Source organism: Patiria miniata, unplaced genomic scaffold (assembly GCF_015706575.1).
Source record: "Patiria miniata isolate m_02_andy unplaced genomic scaffold, ASM1570657v1 HiC_scaffold_17, whole genome shotgun sequence".
NCBI lineage: Eukaryota > Metazoa > Echinodermata > Asteroidea > Valvatida > Asterinidae > Patiria > Patiria miniata.
The window spans coordinates 10,792,161-10,819,138 of NW_024037055.1; the positions used below are offsets into that span (position 1 = coordinate 10,792,161).

The window sequence follows — 26,978 nt, forward strand, 5'->3', positions numbered from 1 at the left end:
CAAAGCAAAGCTGGGGTCGGACAATGGCTCATTGAAATAGCCCTTCCAGACAATGCAAACATCATAATATACATAATTACCCACAACCCAAGTTGAAAGGAAAAACAACCCACATCATATCCACCAGCAGTTGAACCATGCATTTGTGTATTTTGATGGATCCTATGCAACAACACACATCACAATTTTCATGCATGCATGGTATCCTGAATCCGTCAAAATCCACCAGAAATTTAGGTGATGGATTTTGAAGACTCTATGGAAAAACATGCTGTATTTTTTTATGCCACCATGGTATCCTGAATCCGCCAGAATCCATCGAGACTTTTGCTGGTGGACTTTGGCGGATTCAGGATACCTCCAGTATCTACACTGAGGGATTCTGATGGACTCAAGATACCAGCATGTTTTGCCTGAAAATTGGTGGATTTCGGCGGATTCAGGATACTTTCTGGTAAAAGAGCCCCAGGAATTAGGGTTAAAGTAGTAGTGTCTGATAGTGATAGTTCATGTAGTGAATCTGTCACTCATGTTCAACACATGTTCCACGATTTTCATAAATCCCTTAAATGTGGTATATAGCTAATGACACGGTTGATTTATGTCAGATAATTTCTGTAAAGAAAAATAGGAAAAAAAATAACAAGTTTTAATCATGCAAAAAGACAGTGCAAAATATTCAACTTGGGTTAAATTTGACTTACAATTTAACTTTGATTGATAACACATCCAAAGACAAAACTTATAAAAATTAAAAGAAATCTGATACACATATAAATTATTTGTGTTATAATATTTTTTTGAAATACAAATCATGATTTTTAACAACCCTGTAAGACATTTATCACATTTAAATGTCCCAAATCGTAGTGATTGAAATTTGGCACATGTTTGAACCTTAACGTTGGGAAAAATACATGTACAATGTTGTAAATGTACAATGTTAATTGTGTAGGGGGAGGGGGTAAGGGGTGCTGGAGGCCATTATTACAATTTGTATTATGTCAAAATCCTACATAACCCACCTGGTGGATTTTGGAGGATCAAAAAGTGTTAGGGTTGGTTTCAGTAGGACATTTATTACATTTTCTCTTTAAATTTTTTTTTTTTTCCTGCTAGAAATATTTGCATGTATAGTACTTGTATGCAACAAAACTAACTGAGTTCATTAGGAATAGATGCGCATTGTACATTTATACACAAAGTGCTAGAGAAAGAATACTGTCCATGACATGGTTTGTGTACTGGGGATTGCTTGATAACGATTTTGTGTGTTAATACAGTACACTGACTATAACGCAGTTTCCCCTAGCATGTAATTTGAAGGAAAGATGAATCACCATGAGATATAAGTTTCCAGTTATTTATTATTCATCGTGCTGTGTTGTTACAGCATTGCTCTTCTGTCTCATTGGCTCAGTATGCAAAGAGTTTTTCCCCGCCTGTGATAAGGGAGAGCGCATGGAAGTGGCGATTCCATAAAGCTGACCAGTAGTTCAATTTCACAGAAAAGTGGGCATGGCTGAAAAGTAAAAAAACATCTATGACATTTTCTGAACTACAAGCATGACAAGCTCCAATGTGGTATCAAATTAAAGGGGACAAGAAGACCTTTTATTTGAGTAGTGTGCCAGTGAGATGGAATATGGATTTATAGCCATTTAGAAATCTTGTGTTTACATGCAAAGTTGTGTCAATTGTGTCAATGAAAGGTTCATAATCTATGCCAAAAGATTTGTTTTTGTTCATCAGTTTCTTACATGTAGGTGGGCATTTCCACACTAACGGGGTACAATTGACTGCAAATTTGGGGTTTGAAAGGGGGACACTGGAGGGTACAGCAAAGCAAGATATTTTCTTCAGTTGTTTCCTGTGCATTCCTGAGACCTTAATGACCATGTGTACAAACAATATAGAAAACATTCTCTGTAACTTTAGAAATTGCAGGGGTCATCGTAAAAATTACGTACGTAACAAAGACACAATGTTTGCTACAAATTGAGGCTAATAGCCTCAATGAACACAATTGTGTTGGTCTTTAAGACACTTATACTTTATAGGTAACGTACGTAACGTGGACAGAAATGTTGTAACATGGACAGAAATGTTGTAACATTTTTCTGTCCATGTTAAGTACAATGTACGTAATATTCTGAACATAATACCCTGTGACATCTGAAATATACAGTTGATTGTCTTGGTTTTTACAGGTAATAATGCTGTAGGGATACGAATGAAAAGGCACAATATTTGATAAAGACGTTTATTGTAATTATAACTGTCTATCAATATTTACAAACTTTCTGTCCATGTTACGTACATGTATGTAGCACTGTGAGCATAAATATCTTGTCAAATATGCCTGGAAAGTCCTAAAAAAATTTAAAAGCACAATCCTCAACAACACAGTGGGAATGTACAAGTGGAAAATAGGACAAACAACTTGATATTATTATCCTGCTTCATTTCCCAATCCCATGTCACACTTTTGTACACCTTTAGTGTGGAAAGGCGACAGGTAGGCCTATATGTGCGATTCCAAGCAAACAGAGACATGACCCCAAAAAATAAAATTCATTCATTCCTGAGCTTGTTTTTTTACTTATAAGTTATTGCTAACACATGTAAGGATCAGGATATAAACTTGTTTGGCCAATCCTTCATCATTTTCTGTGAAAAAAATTCTGATTACTGAAGGTGTTTTATGGTTGGAAAAATCAACTTTTCAATATTCAAATTTAAAATGGTTGGTTCTTTTCACACAGAACTAGCCTTATTAAAACTTTATTTTATTTCGATACTTTGACTTCAGATCTTTTCAAAACTCCTTGTATAGCACTGTGGATGCAATTTTGTTGCATCGTTTGGAGTATGTAATGCGAGTAACCAAAAGATCAAGTTTTTGATATTGCAGCTAAATGAAATTGATTCTGTGTTTGCCATTTCATATTTTCCTTCTTCCCTAATAACAACTATTGAATTGATAAAAGAAATGAAAATGATACCAAGCATGATGTCACCAGTAAGTGTCAAAAATTGAAATGCGAGTAACCGGTAATGTAAGTAACCAACGTAATGCGAGTAACCATATAACTTTCCATGATGATAAAGAATAAAAGTTATGACTTCTGATTACTGATTGACTGTTTTTTGAAAAGAAGAAATAATGTAAGGCCCGTACAAAATCTTAATTGATGCAGACTAATCCTTAGGGCCTACAGCAAAGTTGCTCATAATTTGCATATAATCACATTGTGTGCAGTCAATCTAATGTGGATGTACAAACAGTTGATGAGGGAAGAGTATCAGTCAATATGCAAAACTAACATTTTTAGAGCCATTATATTGTCATACATGTACACGTATCTTTCAGCATGTTCAATAGGCCTGTGCTGGGCACCATCAAACTTGTCTAAAAGACAAATAAAATTGAATTGTAATCTTTTAATTATGTTGATACAATTTAAAGTTATGATTGATTGATTTAATTGTGTAGCCTTGTCATTTGCTTTGTTTGATAAAATGATTTAGATTGAATTAGACCTGTCCTGATCAAGATTTGATTTGTTTCCAACCAAATGGACTAAATTGTTATGCGAGTAAAAGTGTGCCTAAAAGGCAAATAAAATTGACTTGTAATCTTTTAATTATGTTGATACAATTTAAAGTTATGATTAATTTATTTAATTGTGTAGCCTTGTCATTTGCTTTGTTTGATAAAATGATTTAAATCGAATTAGACCTGTCCTGATCAAGATTTGATTTGTTTCCAACCAAATGGACCAAATTGTAATGCAAGTAACCGTAATGCAAGTAACCAAAATTCTTCTTTGGTTATCTTTTATTCCTTTATTTGTTTGTTGGCTTTATTTTGGTTTCAGTCCATAAGTTTAGGGTTGTGCAACTCCATGCAGCGAGTAACCGTAATGCGAGTAACCAACCTTTCTTGCTGTATAATTTATACCTGATTTGGGTCTTAATTTTTTATTAGCCATTTTAAGTAAGATTTGAGGCTTTGCATGGTGGAGATACTAAATAATGAAAGGTTTGCGGAAACACCATGTGTGAATAATTTCTCAACTAAAGAGAATGGTTCTGAAAGAACCAGAGGTATAAACTCTAGCGTTTATACCTCTGGTTCTTTCATTAATTAGCCATTTAAGTAAAGTACTATGGTACCGGTAGGTGTCCTGTTAATATATTAATTTGGTTATTGCTCTTTCAGTTTAAGCAGACAGGGGAATCAAAACAAAGCCAATTTTTGGCATGTCCTTTTCGTGTAATGCGAGTAACCGTTTTTTTCTAAGAGTGCCATGATCTTATCATGGTACAAACATATTTTTTTTTACCATCAGGGTAAAGTCTTGCACATACATGTACATGTAGGGTATATTTATGCAGCATAAGAGATAGCTAGTCCAACTACTGCTAAAACCACAGCAATTGCAACGTGAAAGGGTGCAAAAAAGTGTAATGCGAGGAATGGAATCGCCCATATGTATGTTTTAACTTGTATCAAAGATGGATTGAGAAACTGTAATACTTGTTACCGAAATGGGGTCAGCTCATAAGTCCGACGCCTCATAGGTCCGACGCTTGTCCGAAATTTCGGATTTAAGAGGCGTCAGACTTATGAGGCATCGGACTTATGAGGCGTCGGACTTATGAGGCATAACATTTATTTAAGTCCAATGCCTCGTAAGTCTGAAACAGCGTTTGTCCATTGTCGGACTTACGAGGCGTCGAACCTATGAGGCGGAATTTATGCCTAATAAGTCCGACGCCTCATAAGTCCAAAATTTTGGACTTATGAGGCATCAGACATATGAGGCGTCGGACTTATGATACAGCCCCACCAAAATAAATCCCTCTAGAGATTTAAAATTTAAATTCTGCCATGTCATTTTTATGCCCCGCGGCGAAGCCGAAGGGGCATACTGTTTCCGCCTTGTCCTTCCGTGGGTGGGTGGGTGGGTAGGTGGGTGGGTGGGTGGGTGTGTGTGTGTGTGGGTGGGTGAGCTTGTCTTACATACGCAGTGTGGACTTCCGAACAAAAGACGTCCACATAATGTAGGTAGCAGCGACGAAGTGTGGACTTGCCCACGTCCACACAGTGTTTCCCCATTTCTGGAAAACAGGTTTAGAGGCATTTTTGGGTTAGGTTTATCTGTAGCAGAATGAAGAGAAACACTAAAGGGAATCATTGAAAAAAAATTGGGTTGTAAGAGTTTTCACAGTTTGAGAAAAATGAATTTTTCCACTGGTGTTCCTTAACTACACGAAAAGAAAGGAAAGTCCACACTAGGTATGTGAAACATGTGTGTGTGTGTGTGGGTGTGTGTGTCCGGACAAATCTTGTCAGCGCGATAACTTGAGAAATACTTAACATATGAACTTCAAATTTGGTTTGTGGATTGTCCTTGGTAATCCTAAGAAGCCTTTTGCATTTGGGCCGAAAGGTCAAGGGTCAAGGTCACAGTGGCTGAAACAATAGAAATTTTGTCAGCACGATAACTTGAGAAATACTTAACATATGAACTTTAAATTTGGTTTGTGGATTGTCCTTGGTAATCCTAAGAAGCCTTTTGCATTTGGGGCCGAAAGGTCAAGGGTCAAGGTCACAGTGGCTGAAACAATAGAAATTTTGTCAGCACGATAACTTGAGAAATACTTTACATATGAACTTCAAATTTGGTTTGTGGATTGTCCTTGGCAATTCTAAGACGCCTTTTGCATTTTGGGGCCAAAAGGTCAAGGGTCAAGGTCACAGTGGCTGAAACAATAGAAATTTTGTCAGCGCGATAACTTGAGATATACTTTACATATGAACTTCAAATTTGGTTTGTGGATTGTCCTTGGCAATCCTAAGAAGCCTTTTGCATTTGGGGCCAAAAGGTCAAGGGTCAAGATCACAGTGGCAAAAACAAAAGAAATTTTGTCAGCGTGATAACTTGAGATATACTTTACATATGAACTTCAAATTTGGTTTGTGGATATTCCTTGGCAATCCTAAGGAGCCTATCGCATTGGGGGTCGAAAGGTCAAGGGTCAAGGTCACAGTGGCTAAAACAATAGAAATCTTGTATTTATTCTGAGATCATAGGGATTAGGGATTAATTCATATAAAACCTACAGAAGACACTAATGCTGTCAATGAACGTTCCATTTGACCAAGGTACATGTTGATGTTAGAGTGGTGTTATGTCATGGAAACAGTCACGGTTGCGGGGCATTTGTGTTTGTAAACACACCTGACTTGTTTTTGTAATTTTTGTAAAATCAAATTGCCAAACAAACAGAAATTTAATTTGTGGGTTCCTCTTATTTATTTGCATTGTTTAGTCACTTAACTTCTAGAGACCTTCTGTTGATTCAAAGACATAGTCCATCATTTGTAATTTGTGCATTTTGTTCGTTTGAAGCAACAAAAGTGCTCAAAATCTAAAGAAGGGTACTGAACAACTAACCTGATGAAGTTTCAGCTCAGCTTCAGCTGTATATTCCAAGAAAAACAGCATTCTAGGATCTCAATTTCAAATCAAAAGTTGCTGAATCATGTTTTGAATTAGGCCAGAATTCAGCGTCCGAGACATGTTCTCACTGAGCCGATTGCAGCTACGCGATGTCGCACACTGATCCGACGAATTATAGCAACCGCGTGTGCGTCGTGCCAATGCTTGCGCGCTTCACCGAATAACAAAACGAACTACTAATTTAAATTTCCCACGGTGCGTCTTAAAAAGCACCGTTGGAAATGCCTTCTTTCGTTGAGTACTTCAAAATGACAGCTTGCCAGAAAGAATCATTTCACAGGGAGTTTAGTCCCCTTACTATCTTTCAACCAAGTATGTTTTTCAACAATAATTACGCCAGTTTATGTTTATGAACAGAAAAAAGGACTTTGCAACTTGTATTTTTTTTTGTATGTAAATAAATCATGTCAAAATTTGGCAAAATCACGCTGCCCAAATGTTACTTCAAGTTTCATTGCTTGGAAACAGAAAAGAAATATGTACAAGTTAGTAATGGAAACTGTCAGTTTTGAGAAATTGTAAGATGAAATATTTGCAGGACCTATTTTACGCTATTGATTTTGTTGCCCAATGGTAAGGCCAAAAAAAAAAATAGTTCTGCTTCCGATTACATGCCTTTCAAAAATAGGGTCGGTTGGTCGGAATCAATTCTGTGAATTAACTTGCAAAAAATGTTCTGTCTCCATCGGTGTTTTCTTTGCATTTTACGATGTCGAATCCGACCAGTTGACAGTGCACGTGCCTGCAATGCATAGCCATGCTAGCGCTAGCGATCGCATAGCCATGACAGACTGGTTACCGCACTTTCATCATGTCTTCTAAATTGGCCCCTGCGCGGCGCGGCGGGAACCAGTCGTCACTGCATTGAGCAAGGTTTACGCACGTGATAATAGTCACCGTGACATCGAATTGCGAGGTATGATGACAGATCGCGAAGCGAATTTGGTTTCTTTTGAAAAAATAGCGAATGTAAGTAAGAAAACAAATTGAGAGGTATTTTGTGAAGACAGAAAAGACAACAAGCTTTTATTTTAATTTTAATATTCAATCATTATTACTTTTTTTGTGTGGAATTGCTGATAAAATTTTTAGGGTCGCAGCCTAAAAATAGGGTCGGTCGGGTAACCGGAAGCAGAAGTATTATTTTTTTGGGCCTAAGGCATAATACACATAAACAGAGTCCAACTGTTTATGTGCACAAGGTTAATACGGTGTTGGGATTTGCAAGGATGAGGGAGGTTCCTAGTATTCACCCTAGGGAGTTAGGGCTGAAATGGCAGCATGGAGCTGTATACTCCCCAGGGAGCTGAGATGGTATTTGGTATGTTTCATTGGCCCAATGATCAGGGGTAATAATGATGTAAAGCACTTTGATCTTGGTTAAAGTTCTATTTAAGAACCCGTTATTATTATTATGATTATCCCTCTTTGTCTTTTGACAGTAGCCAGAGCATAACCTGTTGGGCTGGGTATGTCTCCGTCTTGGACCACCGCCTATTATGGCCGACCACATCCCTAGTCTCCACCAATCAGGGGGGTCTTCTTATCAGCATCAACAGCGTCGCACGACAAGACGAGGTGCCACTGCCACCACCTCCACTGTTGCCTCTACATCCATCAATCACTACGAAGCTTTGACGAGCACTCATCCTGCTCCTGTCAACAAGCAAACAGCAAAGATAAGGTCAGCAGAACTCAGGGACTTGTACTTTACATGGGGATTTGATGTCCTTAAAAGTACATTACAGTTCAAAACTCAATCTTTTAATGATATTACCAAGTGCTACGAATTTATTGGGTTTTTTTTTTTTTACACTTCTAGCTGTGCTCAGATGATTCTCAAACCCATGAAGTTTTGCATGTTTGTTCAGAAATAAAAATCCTCAATTACAAGCCAACATAACAGTAAAGGACAGAGTGTGGTGGAATGCACATTGGAGTGGTCTCTAGTGTCAGTTTTGAGAAGAACCATCAGTTAAAGTTTGTGTACATTGTTACATATTCTCTTAATTTGCAGCAATTACAAGGTTACTGGCGAGGCATCAAAACGCAAATCTGAACCCTTAAACCTGAGCATCCCTGCCAAGCAGCCAGCCCGTGAAATCCAAGAGGTCAAGCTAAACGCAACCATCCAGTTTGCGCATTTCGGTTCAGCGCTGTCATCACCGAGTTTCATCACAAAATACCCGGCTTCAAACGAGAAAACTTTGCCGGTGGAACTGAACGCATTTGATAGACATCTGACCTTTGAAAGTACCAGCCATTCTTCTTCATCTACGTCGGTTGTCTCGGGGCAGCCGTTGTTGAATAGCAATCGAGAACGGTCTAGGAGCAGGAGCCGAACCACCGAGACTAAGCCTGCCAAGGAGGACCACCCTCACCACCCACTTCTAAAAGATACCCGGGTCTGCATACCAGATAACAGTAGTGGCAAGAAGAGGAAAGCCAGTAGCTCCTCCTCAGCTGGCTCGTCCGCCAGCAGCGAAGCCACCATTGGGGAGAAACACAGCAAGCTACGGCTGCGTGCCGCCCACGATCAGCAGGAATCAGAAACTAGGGAGGCCAGCCTTCCAGGACTGAGTGAAGAGATCCCTCTAATTACCTTCCGGTCTCTGCGCTCGTACTCAAGGGACCATCCTTATCAATACGAGGCCTTGGACTACTACGCGCCGCGCCGCACGCCAGGCAGGACGAGTACCCAACGCAGGGCTGCCCCACCCTGGGGCGCCAGCACCTCGACAACTGTTTCCTCACCCCCAACAACATCAGCATCTAAGTCTGAGTCCAAGACACCCATTGGAACCTCCTCAACTGCTGCAGCTTCTTCTGGGACAGCAAGATCACGTGCTTCTTCATTGTTTAGTGGACTCAGGTAATATTTATTTTACTTGAATTACCGTTCATGTATACCTCCATTGCAAGAGACTCTATATGCAGAATAACTACTCATCTTGTCTGCGTAACCAGCACAAAACTCTAACGTATTATACATGTGATGAATGTACCGTTAAATGTTCACAGTAGAAACGATACTGAAGTGATCTCAATGAACAGTTACATTGCATTCCCACCTCAAGAGGGGCTAGTTGTGCATAGAGCCATCAAACATCAATAGAGTATACTTCATCAACCCTAACCACCCCAACCCTTCAAAATCCAATTGCATGTTTTGTTGAGTACTGCAAAAATTGATTTTAAATGCTTTACATAGGGTCAGGCATACCACCATCGGAGTCCAACAGTTTTGGTGTTGAGTTACCATATGGTGTTGGATTTAAAAAGAGTGAGAAAGGTTCCTAGTAAATAACTCAAGGGGGTTAGCCCTACCCCCCCCCCCCCCCCCTAGAGTGATTTAGGAACCTTGCTCACCCTTGCAATTTGCAACACCATATGGTATTAAACTGTACACATAAACAGTTGGACCTCACCAAACCCTTGTGTTGGAGTTTGGCTGGATAGGGATCATTAGGGTTAACGTCAATAGTCTAGTCATTACATGAACTATTTATAACTTTGTTTAATTTTATTTTACTTACCGTTTTATTTTACCAGGGTAGCCCCATCAGTTGTGACAGCACTGTTCTCCCTAGGGGCCCTTTAGATGTTTAATAGGACTGTGGTTACAGAGATATGCAGAACTTAAAAGAATTATCCTCTAGCCTTTTGCTAGTTACCTTACTTAATTCTCCTAATTACTCGATTATGCAGTAAAAGAAAGACATAGAGTCAATTAACCCTAGGAACTGGACCAAGTCCATCAAAATCCATCAATCACTGTGCGTCCAATACAAAACTGTACGTCCAATACAAAACTGTACATGACATAATGGAATCCACCATTGACGCACTGGTTGACATTCATGGACTTGCTACACATGGCTTTTATCACAATAGCAGTACAAGAAGCTAGGCAAAATCAATCGGATACCCCTAGCACTGCTTCAAGCCATCAGGCCCAAGTCCATCATACCCCATCAATATTTAGTCACGCAAGGCCTTCTGGACCAAGTCCCCCAAAAACTACCACCAACATGGGTGGGATGGATTTTGATGGAGTTGGGGTGGTTAGGGTTAAGGGGCATCAAATCCCATGTAATACATGTAGTTGCTTGTCATTGCATTATTAAATACGCCCTGGCAGATTTTGAAGGATCTGCAAAGAATTTGGGTGAAAGCGTATCCACCCCTGTTTGAAATCCCCCTCAAATGGCACTATTGTAGAAGATGGGCTTTTGAAAGGTGATAAATCAAGTTTAAAGACCTGGAATTGCAAAATGGTCATGATTTGATTTAAAAATTATTTTTATGTACGTCAACTACAAAGTTTTGCTCAATTGCACTTTACTTGTCACTAATTTATGATACATTTTTTTTCTCAGTAATAGATCTGCAGAGAACACCTCTGCAGAGTCGGTAGGCAGCGGCACCCATCACACGCAGCCTTCCACCTCTGGGGTCAGCACCCGCCAGAAGGCAAGCCGCAGCCGGGCATCCTCCACCCCAACATCTGGGGTTGAAGAGAAAGGTACAGCCCTTCCGGTGAACCTGAAAGGCCCACTTAAAGGCAGGGCCACCTCAAGTAAAGGTAAGCATGATATGATTATTTTTTTCAATTAATCATTCCTATTTTTAGTTTCTGTTCAGTTAAATGAAACATTGGTCTCTGTGTGTTAACCCACGTCATTTAAAAGATTTGTGCGCATTGATTATGTTAGGTTTTGGGTTTGAAACCTTTTTTTTGGTGGCATACTACTGTGCCTTGTGAAGGTAATCCTTCAGTTTTATTCATTAGGTTTCGATCAGTTGAACTGAATAATACAACTGGATAAATTTAATAACAATCAAGAATTAAATAACTAAACTAATCATAACGGTACATGCCATGTCTTACTGTCTGCCCTTTTAAGAGAATTCATCTTGAATCTTTCAGAATCTTCCAAAATTCCCCCCGTAATTTATTTATTTATTTAATTTTTTTTGTTGGGGGGAGGGGTGTAATTGGTGTATGTATTTTTCTGCAATTAATAAACTGCCCATCATTGTTCGTGTGAAGTATACACACAGATGCATTTAGAATATTTATGAATAGGGGAGACATAGATTAGTTGGAACGCGGGGTATGTTGTAACATTGAGATTTTCTGACATAGCTTTATTTAATTTTGTGAAATAAATCCACCTGGTGAATAGCAAGAGCATTTTTTTTTTGGGGGGGGGGACATTTTAAGTAAATTTTTCACTATACCATGTATAGATGTGTGGTTGTAGTCCCTGTTTTGTGTAATCACCTTAAAGGTGTCACATGGGTCTCTGGGGCTAGTTGGAACATAACAATGGGGGCTAGTTACATATATTACATCGCATACATGTATGTTGAAGTTTGGACCAGATATAGACCTTGACTTAAACTGTTAGACATTTTAGGTCAGAATGCAAAAAAAATGTGAAAGCGTGTATGCATTTAAAATATTTGATGCCTCATATTCTTGTCCACAGTTGCACATTTCTTTGCCCCAAATTATACCTGAACACTATCTGCATATTTGTTTGTTTGTTTTATTTAATTATAGAGTGCTTCAAAAGTTTGACTTGAAAACAAATAATAAATGTAGTTTCCTAATAACCACATGCCATGTTTCAACTGAACCCCACACTGTGTTTTTAATTAACCCCATAAGTGGGGTAAGTCGGAACACCCATATGGTTGTGTGCAAGGTGGATTTGATGATAACCCTCAACAAGTCTGAGAATTTTATAAGCATTTGTAACACGGTTGTATACGCTTATACTGGTATACATGTAGTTTTTGTTTCTCCAAAAAAAGCTGTTAGTGTTACTATTGCTATTCTTAAAGAAGAAAAGAGGCACACTTGTTCTGAGATTTCAGCACCTTGTTTGGAATGTACACGTATGTATACTTGTTATCAACATCTACAAAAGGTGGACTTCAAGTCCTTCAGTTACTGTCAGTGGCTGAAATTACATATATATAAAGTTAGCTTTGAGGGAGCTCTGATTGCATGTTTGCCTTGTACTTGTTCCAATCCCCATAGGCAAGTCAAAGGCAAGGACCTCATCTCCCAAACCAGACAGCTCCCGGCAGCGTGCCACAGATACCAACACGGGAACCTGCGCCAGCACAAGGTAAACGGACATCAAATTGACAGGAAAAGCTTCTTAATATAACTAAAATGAAAGACTTGTTTTGTACTTGAAGCTAGTCCTTTAGCTCTTCCTCATTTGATAATAGAAGGCTTCGCCTTGCTTGCTACATAGGGGGCGTCTGCTTTGCTGCCTGTCGTCTGCTTTGTGGGAGAGTCCCCACTTTGAGGGTCATTGCCTGTTACACGATTTTGTTTGGAATAAGTGATTTTATTTTGAATTAAGCTTAAAAATTGAGTTTTTGATTAAGAAATGATTTTTGGGGGGCGGGGGGGGGGGGGGGGGGATCTTACCTGCTTGAATGTCAGTTTCCTTGGCTGAAAAAGTCAATGATTTAGTAACTTAAATGAAAATGGGGTCATTTTACTTAATAAGGCAAAAAATACTTCTACTTCTGATGACGTGCCATTTACATGCCGGACAACAGATATGTTTTAGGGGTTTTAACCTAAAAAGGTTCTTAAAATACCTAATAGGTCAGACAAAATCACAGAACTGATGATATGAATGCATTTTTGTAGGTACCATTATTGGGGGCAGAAGCAGTTTTTTTGGGGCCTAAGCTAGGCATATTTGGTATTTTTGCATAGTAAAATCCGTCTTGCATGGACAAGTGATGTCATGATGATGTCATCACATGTAACATGACATCAGCTTATTTTTTAAATATATATATTTCAAGATTTTAAAATTGTTAAATCTTTAAAAAGGTAACAATTATAAAGTTGAACAAAGAAATTGACTTGTACAGGAAACCCACGACTACCGAAACACTGTACAATGAGTTCAACTTTATTATTATATACATGTATGTACCTAATCAGTTTCCCTTTGTATATTTGCTGACTGAAAGAAACTGTTTTACATATCATGAATTGCATCGCAATGTTGCGCAGGGCATGCTCCAAATAGCATTTCACATGCGGCAAAAAACTCAAAAAAGCAAAAATTTACACTACATTGAAATAATTCATTCCTCGCAGTACTTACATAAGTATCTCTTTGACTTCTGAGACACATGATCCTCAGCTTAACCTCAGAGGCCATGAATGTAAATAATGTCACGTCCCTCATCACAATGGTCAACAGTTATTAAAAGTCAATGTTTTCCTAATGTTATTTGTCGGTGTACAGAAGTAGGCGCAGCTCGGGGATGAGCAAGAGAGGACAAAGCGGGGCCAGCAGATCAGACACCTCATCTGGACGAGACACCACTGCTGAGGGTGCTTCAGCTACTGGTCGCAACGCTAACGAGGACTCAGCCCCCGGGGCCACTGCTACAGGTACGCTAAGTCGTTTGGCAGACCCGCCAAAGCTGTCCAACTGAGATTAACATGCTGACCAACTGTCAAACTTTTAGGGCCAGCTCCACTAGGCAAACTTAGTCTTGTTAATTGGTTTCACCCTTTGGTGTGCTGGACATGCTAGAATCTACGTTGCTTTGTTACTCATGAGAGCTTGCGTTTGTTTATGGTGTAAATCGAGGACACACACGTGGAGCATCATCGGTGAATCGAGGACAGAAACCAAATCGAGGACTCCTCAGTTGGAAAGCGTGTATAAAACCAATGAGATCTGTTGCGAAAAAGTTACAGTCAGACAAAGGAAAAGGGAAGAGGAACAAAAGAAAATCCTGGATATAAACAAACGTGCTAGAGTGTGTGGGGCACATTGTGTGTGAACATTTGTTTGAACACTGTACACATGAGTAATTATATTTTGTATGAACACAAAAACCTATTGCATCTTTGTGTGAGTGTTAGGCATGAGGTGGCAAAAATTCTCCCCTTGTCGCCATCCAGGGGGTACAGACATAATTTTATAAGCGATGTATGTATGTCCTAGAGTCTTAGAGAAGCACAAGCTTGTCGGGGTAGGACTAAAACCCATGACCTCCATGACCCATGACCCATGGATCTGTGCATATACAATTTATGTCACTGGAAAGGAGAGACAGATTGCATGTGCAAACTGGTTTGTTTATGTTTGGCTCACTGTGATCGATTATATTTTGAATTCACACAAACCCATTATTGTCTTCACGTTATTGCTAGGTGTATGGTGATAATGCTTTCAAGTTCCTCTTAACTCCGCTCGGTGTGTTTGTACACAGAGTCTATTAGTATCCTCAACCACAACCAAGCCTACTTATTTTAGCTAGGCAATTCAAATCTGATGTAGCACAGGTACTCTAGTAACTGAGTTTTTGATGGAATTTTTTTCGTTTAGTTTACATCGCTAATATTCCATCTTTCTGACACAGAGAAGAAAACTGATTTTTTCAGAAATGCCAATGATTAGAGTAGTAGAAATATGAAGGGAGGTAGAGGAGCGTTGGAACCCTGTCCACTCTTGTCTGTTCACAAACGTTGAACTTTCAGGTTACATTTATCACATCGATGATTTCACGAAATGACAAAAACCAGGAAAATAGAAAACTTTTCAATTTTGAGTTTTGCTGGCCAATTTATTGCACTTCACAAAAAGAAGAAATTAACCAAGTTTCAAAGCGAAATATTGTTTACTTTTGTAATTATTGTAAACAAACATTTGACAAAAAGCCTGATCTCCGTGTTTTTCTGTTTTCATGAAGTAACAACAACTGACCTCGTTATCAGGGCCAGAGGGATAATTCATTTCTGTACACACGCGTTAGGATGGGATTGGGTGCGCACTCCGCGAACGATGTCGATAAAGAACAGACGTGCGTGCGCTGCAGTGTTGTATGACACGCAAATGTAGCAATTTCTAAGAACTTTTATTTTTTCTTCACAATGTTTGTACAACGTAGTGGGAAAAATAGTGCAGCCTCTGCGTTTTGCTGTTTTCACGAAGTGAAGAATATCTTTATTAAAGAATTACTGTTTAATTAAGAGAGACTATAAACAAACAACTTTGAATTAGCAAAGAACAAAGTAAACGTTACTTGACAATGCAAAAAATTCCCAAATCTATAACTATGAACTAGTCAAAAATGTGTTTTGAAAAAAGTATTAACTCCAAATGCGATTATCTCGGGATGACCTTTTTGCAGGGTATTGAGGTTTTTTGTCACTTTGTGAAAACATCGTCGATATGTGCCTTGTGCATGTGTACATGGATGTAAGATTTCTGGGTTTAGGGTGCAGGAAACATTTTTTATTTGAGTTGTGAGTCACTATGAAGTGAATGGATTTAATTTTGATATGACAAATGGATCCTTATGAATCACTTATATTCTATTTATTTCCAATGCTTATAGTAAGCTTTGGATTCAAGTTTTAAGCTATAAAACAAAAGAAAAAAAATGAAGGACATCTAATTCCTAAGTAGGAAAATATTTGCTGTCTTGAGCTCTGGCTCCAGCCCAGACTTGACCCTGGACTCCAGCTTACATATGTTCTTTAACTCGTGTTCAACCAAGAACTTTAATAATTTTCTTAAGAGGAGTGAGCAATGTTTATCACATGGACATCAAAACTGGCTTTAGCAGCAAAAAGAAAAATGCCACAGTAATCAGTCCATTGAGAAGCAAATAAACACTTTCCAAGTTACCCATTCCAAGTTACCCATTGCAGAGTCTTTGCTGATCAGGTTTTACAACCTCCTTCATGTATGCTCTTCGTGTGGAGAGTATAGTCTTGTCTGGTTGACTTCCAAACAATTATCAATGACCAATGCCTAAAGAGCCAAGTAGTTTTATCAGGTTGTCCATCAAGACTTGGGGATAAACTGGGTTGAGTATTCATTTTATTTCATGGATGGTATTAAAACATTAAACTGTGCCCCATTTGATGGCTCTACTTACCTAGGAATGTTCAGCTTATTGTAAGCATTCTGTGTTTATAGTTCTTGAACAGAAATTCCGTGTGAACCCCTGTAAGCATAGAATACTTAGCTATACGATTCATGCCTGTGAGCAAGCCCAAAAAAGCTAACCTGTGAAGTATGCTAGTAGTGCAGAATGTTCTGTGTTAGTTATGGTACTTGACGAGTCCTAACTTTGGCCCCAGATTTAATGCATTGATTGGACTTGGTTTTTCCTGCCTCAGCTTCAGGCTCAGGGGGAGGAGCTCCAGCCTTGGCCCTTGGAGGGGAGGGTGAGTCTGATGATTCTGAAGTGGGCAGACTTCAAGGTATGTCTGTGGAAAACTCCAGCTTTTGTTTTCTGACACATTTCGGTGTACATTTTTGTTACCATTGCATCACATTTTATGAACTCTTTGGGAACTTTCATATGGTACTGTGTGGCCTGATCTACTAGTTTTTAAATACAAATAGCATAGCACTCATAACCAATTTTCCACTGCGATGTGCAGAAACCTGTTGTATCAGACAATTGTCCCTAAGCACAGGAGCATGGCAGCAGCAGTTCCCAGGTGTTTACCAATATTATACACATATAGACTGGCAGTGAGGTCACTAGTGCACGTCCATGCGCCCCAAAGGATTGTGAGTGATCAGAAGAGGGTCCTCAGCCTTGGGAAATAGAACCCTCTTCTGGTCACTCACAGGCCCAAGGGGGGCATAGACATGCACTAGTGACCGAATTATGCCAGTTCATATGTGTTTTATAACACACCTCTATCCAAAATATTAAATAAGAAAAGAAACTTCTCAGGGTTTTATAATTGAACTGTTTTAATTGAATTATGAACTCTAACATGTCTAAGCAATTCAAATATAAGCAATTCAATAATTAAAGGAATGATTTAAGTTTCCCTGGATTCAGTTTTGAGTTTGAGTTTTTGAGAGGGCACTGTAACCAGTCAATTTTTTGTTGTTGAGTATAGTGCCCGATCTACTCTGGAAATTACGCATGCGTGGTGTCTTGACGCGCGTCTAGTTCAGGCTGACACAAATTTCATGCACTAGCCTACATATGTATTAGTCAATATTAGTCAATTGACTGATCGTTGGAAATAGAGAGATCTATTAACGGAATCCTGTTTGGTGATCATGAGGTTGTGCATGGTTTCTAACTGAATTCTTGAAAACTACCCACTGAGCAGAACATTCAATACCGTAGGTTAGGTTTTGAACATTCTGCTTTGGATTTTGAGCGGTGTTATTATTGGAAATGAACAACATGCATGAAAAGCAAATATCCTATATGCCTTTAAACAGTAACCTTTTACCTTTTGCAAAATCAATAGTTAATAGCACCCTTAGTTGTAGCTTTGAACCATGTTGGTCAGAAAGGAGTATTCTTTGTGAGCATGGAATTCTTCACCTTTGATCTTAACACCAATATCAGCTTTTTATAAGATGGTATTTTGCGTCGGGGTGATATAAATCAAATTAGGTTTTTGCCCTTCACGGATGTTTAAACACTGTATACTCGGTGTGTTACCTCCCGAGTGAAAGTTGGAAAAAATCACTCGGGTGGGACTCAAACCCACGACCTCCTGCTTTCTAGTGCAGACGTCTTACCACTTGACCACCGAGCTAACGGGAACTGATACCGTTAGCTCGGTGGTCGAGTGGTAAGATGTCTGCACTAGAAAGCAGGAGGTCGTGGGTTCGAGTCCCACCTGAGTGATTTTTTCCATCTTTCACTCGGGAGGTAACACACTGAGTATATGTATAAACGTTGGTGAAGGGCAAAAACCTTATTTGATTAATATCAGCTTTGTCGCTGAATTCCACTCTCAAAATCGCTTGAAAGTTTGAAGTCTTAACCCTTTTTTTACTCTACCCTTTGACCCTTGTGTAGCCTTGTTAGAAGCAAGGGGCCTGCCGCCACACCTGTTCAATGCTCTGGGACCTCGTATGCACCAGCTGCTACACAGAAGCATGGGTACCGGAGCTAGTAAGTCACCTTCTTATTGATACCTAGGAAATGAGAAAAGTCAGCTGAGCAAACAATAACCACCAATCATGCTCATACCAGGGCATGTGGAGCAAGTCTGGGCATTTGCTAGGATGTGGGGATGCGTGTATTATCCCCTAAAAGTTAAACATAGTCACATTTTAAAGTTATTAGTCAAATAGTGGCACAACATCCTTTTTAAGTGGTCAAATGCGTGTAGGATCAGCGCAATTTTTCTGCGAAAAAGTGGGAGCAGCTTATTGACTGATAAAATCCTAACTCTCCTATGTCCTTCAAAAGTGCACCGGGAGAATTTGGAGGCTTTTTGCAAGATTGAGGTAGCTATAGCTTAGTCACTTAACTTGGTGCTTGATGTTTTTTGAAACTTTAAGCACAGAGAATGTGCAATTTACTTACTGTAAAGTGAGACATGTTTTAAGGATTGATGAAGGTTTGTGTTAAGTAATAAACTTTTCAAAAGAAATGTGACATTACTTTATGATTGTTCATTTCTTTTTACTTGTGACTTGTCATGTGATTTGAGTTGTAGTTGACTCAATTTGCCAATGGGGGAGGTGGTCTAGACTGGTAATTTTAGAAACTATTTCTGGGAAAAAAAGTGACCAATTACAGAGGCTGTAACTTCAGTTGTACATCTGACATTTTGTTGCCATTTGCCATATGGTTAAACTCTAAAGAAGTTGTCACTGTGCTTGTGACAGCTGCAAAGTGATTGGTTAGTTCATTTTGCCCAAGCACTTTTTATGTCCAATTTCTGCAGTGATTGGATGTAGCTGGTACAGGTAGCAGCTGAGTTGCCCATGTTCAGTAGTCAAGATGCCTTTGTTCCCATTTTCACAGGTAGCAGAGCCCACCAGCTCTTGACCGGCCTGCAAGCCAGTGGAGATGAGAGCCAGCAGCTGCAAGCCGTCATTGAGATGTGTCAGCTACTGGTCATGGGCAATGAGGACACACTAGGCGGGTTCCCCGTCAAGCAGGTGGTGCCTGCACTTACCACACTACTGGCCATGGAGCACAACTTTGACATTGTGAGTGAATTGCAGGAGAACTCCACTGTTAAGGACATTGTCAGATCCAAACAAATACTGTTTGGTATAGACCAAAGAGCTATGTTAAAGTGTTAGAGCACTTAACCCCTGCGTCCTGGGCACAGACACATTGAATGAATGTATAGATTGTATAAAGTGCAATGCCATAGTACAGCAAACTCAGCTCCATAGACATGGTTTTATAAGTATATGAAAAACAACTGTGCATTCGCTCAGAGCAATATGAAATGTTCTGACTGATTGCCTATTGTCAATTTTGTATGTATCGGTTTCCAATATAAACGTAGATATTTAAATAGCTATACAAAGCTGTACAAGATTATGAGCAGTTACCCTATTGAGACATAATTTGAAACAAAAGTGGGGCTTGCCGTGCAAACAGCAAAGACCTCATTATGTTATTACTACAGTAACATGCTGCTCTGTGGAACACTGCTGTAACGAACATTCTGCTATAACAAATGTCTCCTTTGGCTCTTTGGGAAATGCATACATATGGTTCATTTGTCTCTTGACCTTGTTTGGATGTTAAAAAGAAAATTAATTTTATGAAACAAATCTGTTCTCCACCATTCCTACCATGCTGCTATAAAGACGATAGTAAGAAGGATAAGGGAAGGATAGGGAACCAGTGTGCAATACTAGATCAACTTAGGAAACAAATCCACTGTTCGCTAAAACGTAATAATTACAAACAAACATCAATCTAAAATGAAAAATTTGGTGAATTTATTCACAAAATATATTCTTGTTTTTTGTTTGTGAATTTCACCATGTTTTGGTATTTATGAGTTGTAATGCTCGTATTTGCAACTGTAGTGCGCCTTGATTTTTGAAAAGGCTGCCGCTGGTACATGCACATGGTCTGGACTGTCCATGCGTGTTGAAACTGGTCGTGTTAGTTATAGGCCTATTTACATGTATGTGGCTTGAATTCTTCTTGTACATGTGTAAGGACAGCATCTTGGCAAATCCAAGTGGCATGCTGGCAACCGAAAATTGCTATGCCAAATGACTGCTATACCAAACAATCATTTTATGGACCCCATCGTGTTCGTTATAGCAAGGTTCTACTCTATCATCTGTGATAGTTACTGAGCTTTTACACAAGAACCAATTCAAGTAGCTACAGCTTGCAAGTATGGCCTCCCTTTCAGCTTACCCTTGAACCACAGACACCAGCAGGGTTTTGATCATGCGCTCTTGAGAATAGAGCCAAGTAGTCTGTCAAAAGGTTGTTAGTATTTGTTCCAATATTTCTGTTTCAGATGAACCATGCTTGCCGAGCACTCACCTACATGATGGAGGCCCTGCCTAGGTCCTCCACTGTTGTAATGGATGCCATTCCTGTTTTCTTAGAAAAGGTCAGTTTTTTCCCCAACAGATGTTTCTTCCTGCCCAGGAATAACAGGATCACCTTTGATGGAAAATATGGTTCTAGTGTTTGCACCAAATTAGCAGCACTGAACTGTTTACTCCTGAGGGAGCTGAAATGTTCAAAGAAGTGATTTAAGGATAAAGAATAATATAAAGCATTTTGATCTTAAATAGTTCCCATTATCTCTTATAGTTCCCATTGCTGCAGTTATTCAGTCATCTTTACATTTCAACTGATTATCATTTCCTTTTTGTTGCAGTTACAAGTGATTCAGTGCATGGATGTTGCGGAGCAGTCTCTGACTGCACTAGAAATGCTGTCCAGAAGACACAGCAAGGCCATTGTGCAAGCTGTGAGTTTTGCCAGTTGACTGAACCCTAAATGCCTGAGTATTTTGCCCTCTGAACTGTGTAATAACTGATGAAAACTTCTGACCTCCCTCAAGGGGCATCAAGGTCTGCCACAAATCATGGTTTAAAAGGGAGAGTGATGACCAAGATTGAAGGACTGTGGACTCTGTGCATGAGCATCAGAGGCTCCCTCTGTAGGAGGGTTGGCACACGCTGTGCTTTGTTAGCACAATGTATGCATGGATCAATCTGGATGCAAATCCCTATACACTCACAGAGACCCCCAATAAAGGTAGAACAATTGTGCAAGGTAGTGATCAAAATGACTATCATGGCGCAGTTGCTGTGTACAGTAGTTGGAACAATGCCTCCACCATTTCTTGGGTCTCCAGTCTGGAGACAAAGGGTCTGTGCTGAGTATTTCAACTATTCTCTCTATGATCAATGCAGATTGATGTAGTCTGTACTCCCCTGCCCTGCCCTCACCCCTGCTTTGTCACAGGCAATATGAGATTCACATGGTCCTTCACACTGCTCTCATTTTCACTGTTTAGGGGGTAGTTGCCCACAACAATTCTTTACAGACAATTGTCTCATGATTCTTAAAAACTCAAACGAAGGTGGGCAATTCCATGGTGAATCGGGTTACATTTTAAGGGGGTCTTCTGTCAACTCTGTAGTCTGTGCTGTTATTCTATCAAGTCAAAGCAATTATAGTGGATTGTTCACAGTAAAGATCCCTTGAAGTTAAATCGACTTTATAACTTCGCAAAAAGAAACCAACAAAATAATTAATGTTACGGTGACTCACGTTACAGTTTGTCCGCCCATCTTTGGTACAAGTTAAAACATATATATAAGAAACTGCTACATGTACATGTTTTTTTCAACTGTCACTCGGGAGGTAACACACTGAGTATACAGTGTTTATACGTCAGTGAAGGACAAAACCTAATATTGATTTACATCACCCCAGAGCAAAAAATGACAAGAACCTCTTTTGGCATAACATATGAACCTTTCTCTCTGCCTTAAAAAGAAATCTCACAACAACACTTGCATTTTGCATGTAAATACAAGTTGCCAAAGTGACTACCTACAGTCCACCAAAAAATACACTATACATGTACTTCACTGGCACACCACTCTAATGAAAGAATTTTTTGTCCCCTTTAATTTGATACCACATTTGAGGTTATGGTGCTTGCAGTTGTGAAGATTTCAAAAAATTTTAACATTTCAGCCGTGTCCACATTCTTATGGAATTGTTCAGTTGCAATTGTGTAGATGCTGTACAAATTAATCTTGACCAATGGTTGTGTGACATTGAATTTGTGTAGGGTGGTCTGGCCTCATGCCTGCTGTACATTGAGTTCTTCTCCATTGCTGCCCAGCGCAATGCCCTGGCAGTCGCTGCTAACTGTTGTCAGAGCATCGGGAGTGATGAGTTCAATCTAGTGGTGGAATCTCTGATCCTGCTGACTGGTAGACTCCAGCATCAGGTAACAGTTACAATGGAATTGATCCGCATTTACATAAACAAAGGTCAATAGGCAGTGCATACAGCCTCCAATACCAGTATATTCTACCAATGGTGTAGCCGCCAGAAATCAACAGCTGGAAAAGCTTAATACTCCCACTTTGTCAGTTCTAGTTGCATTTAGTGCATACAAGTATATGTATATGCAGTTTCTAAAGTTATAGTGGTGTTCAGAGCTGTGTAGTACCATGAACGTTATGCCTGATAAGTGTTTAGTGGCATGTAAGTTTAACATGAAACAGTCGGAGGACCAAAATGGCTGTGAAGGAAGGTGGAGGTCAGCTTGTTGATGGTAATGCACATTGCATAGATCTTTATTTTCAGCATGATAACTGGCCAGTGTGTTGTAAGTAGGGTCCTAAGATGCCAAAACGGGGGAAGAAATTGGTCACGGAAAGCCCTAATTTTTTTCTGCAAGAGTCATGGAAAAGTCTTGGAATTTCATTTTACGATTTCATTAGGAACCCTGATTGGGTTATTTTCTCCTTATTTTGCATTGAGGATCTCTCTTAAATGTGATCTTGTCAAGTTACTATAGCAGCCAGTTTGATTTAACATACCTGCTTCCATTCCTTTTGGTTAAATTTAGATTGCATATCTTTTTAACAGTAAGATATTACTTGCATTGTTAAAAACAAGGGTTTATCTTGACCCAGAGCAAAGTTTACTAGTTTTTGATATCATTTGTAATGGAAGTTCTGTGGATGACTTTTCTTGATATCAGGACAAGAAATCTGTGGAGAGTTGCTGCCTGTGCTTTGCTCGTCTGGTGGACAACTTTCAGCATGATGACAAGCGTCTGCAGCAGATAGCCTCCCATGGCCTACTGACCAACCTACAACAGCTGGTAGGAAACCATTCATTGATAACTTCAAGACATTCTGAAACTGCATTGTGGATTCTAAGTACAGTACCAATTATAATCCCTTCCTAAATCATGGTTACAATCATTATTTAGCTTACTGGGCATTTTATTTAATTCTTAATAGTTTGTTTTTTGGTGTAAAACTTGAGTGGCTGTTTGTTCAGAGTTGTAATGACTCGAGTCAATGACTCGACTGAAGACTGACTTGAGTCACAATTTATGGTGACTCGACTCATCTCGGGTCCATCATCAGATGAGTCTCGAGTCAAAGGCTAATGACACTTAAGTCCTAAAACTATGCGAAAATATATTTGCGGTGACTTATGGTACTCAGTTATTTATGTTCGCGTTACTGGCCGTTTATCACATACAAATGTATGCTGTATCACATACTCCCGCCTGTCCACCAGACTTTAAATGCATTTCCCAATTCTCGGTTTCATCATCGGCTTCAGGTGATGTCTTAAGCCCTTGATGGAACTCAGCAAAATTTATGTCTTGCTTTCAAAAAATAATTTGATATATTTCTATAGATAATCAGAAACAGTTCATGTGTTGCAATTTGTTTTTGATGTCAGCGTAAAACTTATTCCAGACCCGAAGCCAAACCAGCAATAAAAGGGAAATATCACCTGTTGTTAACTGTTACATACATGTAGATCTTTGGTAGAAACGTCCAGCTTAAACTGTCTATCGGGTACCATGCAGCATATTTTAAGTCTTTGGATCTTCATATTAAACTGGTGCCTTGTGTTCCTTCTTCTATTCTGTCATGTATTAGATGGTGTTCAAATAGTAGTTACTCAAATTGACTCGAGCATACATTTGACTTGACTCAATCTGACTCAACCACACACTAACTCGACTGGACTTGACCTAATGACGCAACTTGACTTCAGTCCTTAGAATAACTTGAGTCACAGTATTCAGTGACTCGTTGCTGTTCTTGTTTTGTCTTCTCCCTCTGTCCTCTGTTTGCACAGTGGTTGTGGGCTTTTATTAAGTCAAGTTGCAGGTATATTTGTTTAAAAGTGTAAAGTAGAACAAATAACTATTTTGTTGTAATGTAATTGTTATTAATAATTGAATTTGTAGTAATTTCTTGTGGTAGTGTAGTGGTGGCAGCGTTGTGTTGTTGCATTTAACAGTATTAGTAACGGAGCATTCCATCAACAACAACATATACCATAGTTGTGGTAAAACTGTGTATTGTAGAGTACAAGGAAACCACTGAAAGAAATTGTCTTCGGCCCTTTGCCCTACAAGAAGGTAATTTATTCTAATAACCCACCCCTACAAGCTGGATGGTTGTGTGACCAGACATTCTCCGCTTGTAAGCAGGATGTCAATGATTCATATGCCACTTGAGTAGTTGGTAATTTTTTGTTCACCCAGCTCTTGGATGTTGATCAAGATGACAAGCTCACATTAAATTTAAAATTCCCTAAATGCAAACATTGTATTAAAAGTGATAAGGTTTGTTTGGTTTCAGCTTGTTGTGAGCCCACCGATAGTCAGCACTGGTACATTTATCATGGTCATCCGCATGCTGTCTCTCATGTGCTCAAGCTGCCCAGGGATAGCTGTACAGCTTCTTAAACAAAGTAAGTCCTTTTGGAATGATGGTGAAATGTGAGTTTATGGCCATCTAAAACTGAATGTTGCAGCCATGTGGTTGAATTGTCACTGGTGCTGAACGTAGGAATTGACCTGTTTCCACTCACAAGTTCTTTGTTTTCACTCTTGTGTTTGTCCAGATATTGCAGAAACAATTAGCTACCTCTTGATGGGCTCCTCAGAACAAGCAAGCCAAGAAATTGAGGTACATGCATAACTGAATGTCATGAGTCGTGCCATGAACATAAGTAAAACACTCAACTGTAACCTGTCTGTGTCCAGTAATGAAGAAGGAGAGAGAATCAGTGCATTGGAAGAGCTTTATACACTAACTTGTGTGTATAACATGGTGCTTAACTTGCTTGTTTTTTTGTCTTCCATCAGCTGGTTCCTAGAAGTCCCCAGGAGCTGTATGAAATCACATCATTAATCGGGTGAGCAATATCAAAATTCATACGTGCACATTGTTTGCCTTTGTCCCTGAGGATTTGAAGGGAAAACAAGTTCTGGCAGATTCAAAGCTAAACTGCCTGGTTAACAGTGCGTCATTAGCACCAGGTCCCTATTGATTGCTGGATTGTGAACAACTTGACTAGAATCTTCCCACAATGAAGTGTTGAGCATTGTGTAGAGACTGATCACATCATTACAGGAAGATGCTAGGAATACAATGAGTCTATTGCAGATAGACTTGTCTGCAACTAATCCAGGATATGTGAAGTGAGGATAGGTCCCACAAAGACTGAGTTCCAAGAGCACAAGTCATATTCCAAATCATAAGGCCACGCAAGCCGAGTTCCAATCTGTCCATTGTTTTGTTCAAAGGGAACTGATGCCCAAGCTGCCCAGCGACGGGATCTTCTCCATCAACACTATGATAAGGAAAGGTAACCATCAGGTACCAGACTCTGCCATCTGGCAGTGGAGAGATGACAGGGGCATGTGGCATAGCTACACACGCATCGACAATAGGATCATTGAGGTAATTTGTCCATATTGGCACATTGCAGAATGTTGCACTCAACATTTCTAAGGTGATAAACTTAAAAGCTTGTTCATACATGAGCTTACTTCAAAGCTGTCAATTTTAGTTTGGCAAAGTGCATCTTTAAAAAGGCACCTGAGAATTTGACCCTTGCTACCCCAAGAATCCAAGAATCTACAAAAAATCACCAGGAGGTTAGGATAATTTTCAGGACAGAAACATTTAGAGCCAGCTACTAAGAGAATGGGTTATTCGGATTCCTAGCAAAATGCCTGAGGTATTGGGTTTAAACAATCTCCAATACCACTGACAAGTAAAGGAACAAACATAGTATCACTGATTGGTTTGCATTCATATGTGTAATATTGCAGTATAGTTTGTTTTCCTAGGCCATGTACATTCCTCCTTGTTTTCTTCCAGGCTGCCCACCAGGCAGGTGAAGATGAAGTCTGCCTGTCTACTATGGGACGTACCTACACCATTGATTTCAATGCCATGCAGCAGATCAATGAGGACACAGGCACAGCCAGGCCTGTCCAGAGACAGCCCAACCCAGCCTGCTCTGCCTCCTCGGCAGGTAAAAGCCTGCCTTTCAAGCACTTAGCTATGCTCATTACAAGTCAACTCTAGTGGGAGCTGTAGCTGATTTTGGTTGAGGACACAAATACACAGGAGAGACCTTCAACAT

The 26,978-nt window shown here is 39.5% G+C and overlaps 1 protein-coding gene across 5 annotated transcripts in view; it reads left to right on the plus strand.

Annotated features, from left to right (window-relative positions):
* Positions 1-26,978, plus strand: part of LOC119723810 (E3 ubiquitin-protein ligase TRIP12-like) — a 74,887-nt gene that overhangs the window by 5,862 nt on the left and 42,047 nt on the right. For 2 of the 5 annotated variants that reach the window (XM_038194682.1, XM_038194683.1), the window contains exons 2-18: positions 7,979-8,217; positions 8,551-9,405; positions 10,913-11,118; positions 12,586-12,676; positions 13,829-13,977; positions 16,726-16,809; positions 18,390-18,485; positions 19,347-19,534; positions 20,824-20,919; positions 21,193-21,285; positions 22,624-22,785; positions 23,548-23,670; positions 25,181-25,292; positions 25,446-25,510; positions 25,690-25,739; positions 26,131-26,287; positions 26,711-26,867. In XM_038194682.1, coding sequence (XP_038050610.1) covers positions 7,979-8,217; positions 8,551-9,405; positions 10,913-11,118; positions 12,586-12,676; positions 13,829-13,977; positions 16,726-16,809; positions 18,390-18,485; positions 19,347-19,534; positions 20,824-20,919; positions 21,193-21,285; positions 22,624-22,785; positions 23,548-23,670; positions 25,181-25,292; positions 25,446-25,510; positions 25,690-25,739; positions 26,131-26,287; positions 26,711-26,867 — 2,923 coding nt within the window. Of the gene's footprint in view, positions 1-7,975; positions 8,218-8,550; positions 9,406-10,912; positions 11,119-12,585; positions 12,677-13,828; positions 13,978-16,725; positions 16,810-18,389; positions 18,486-19,346; positions 19,535-20,823; positions 20,920-21,192; positions 21,286-22,623; positions 22,786-23,547; positions 23,671-25,180; positions 25,293-25,445; positions 25,511-25,689; positions 25,740-26,130; positions 26,288-26,710; positions 26,868-26,978 lie in introns of all 5 variants that reach the window. The other 3 variants (XM_038194684.1, XM_038194685.1, XM_038194686.1) reach the window with 2 other exon arrangements.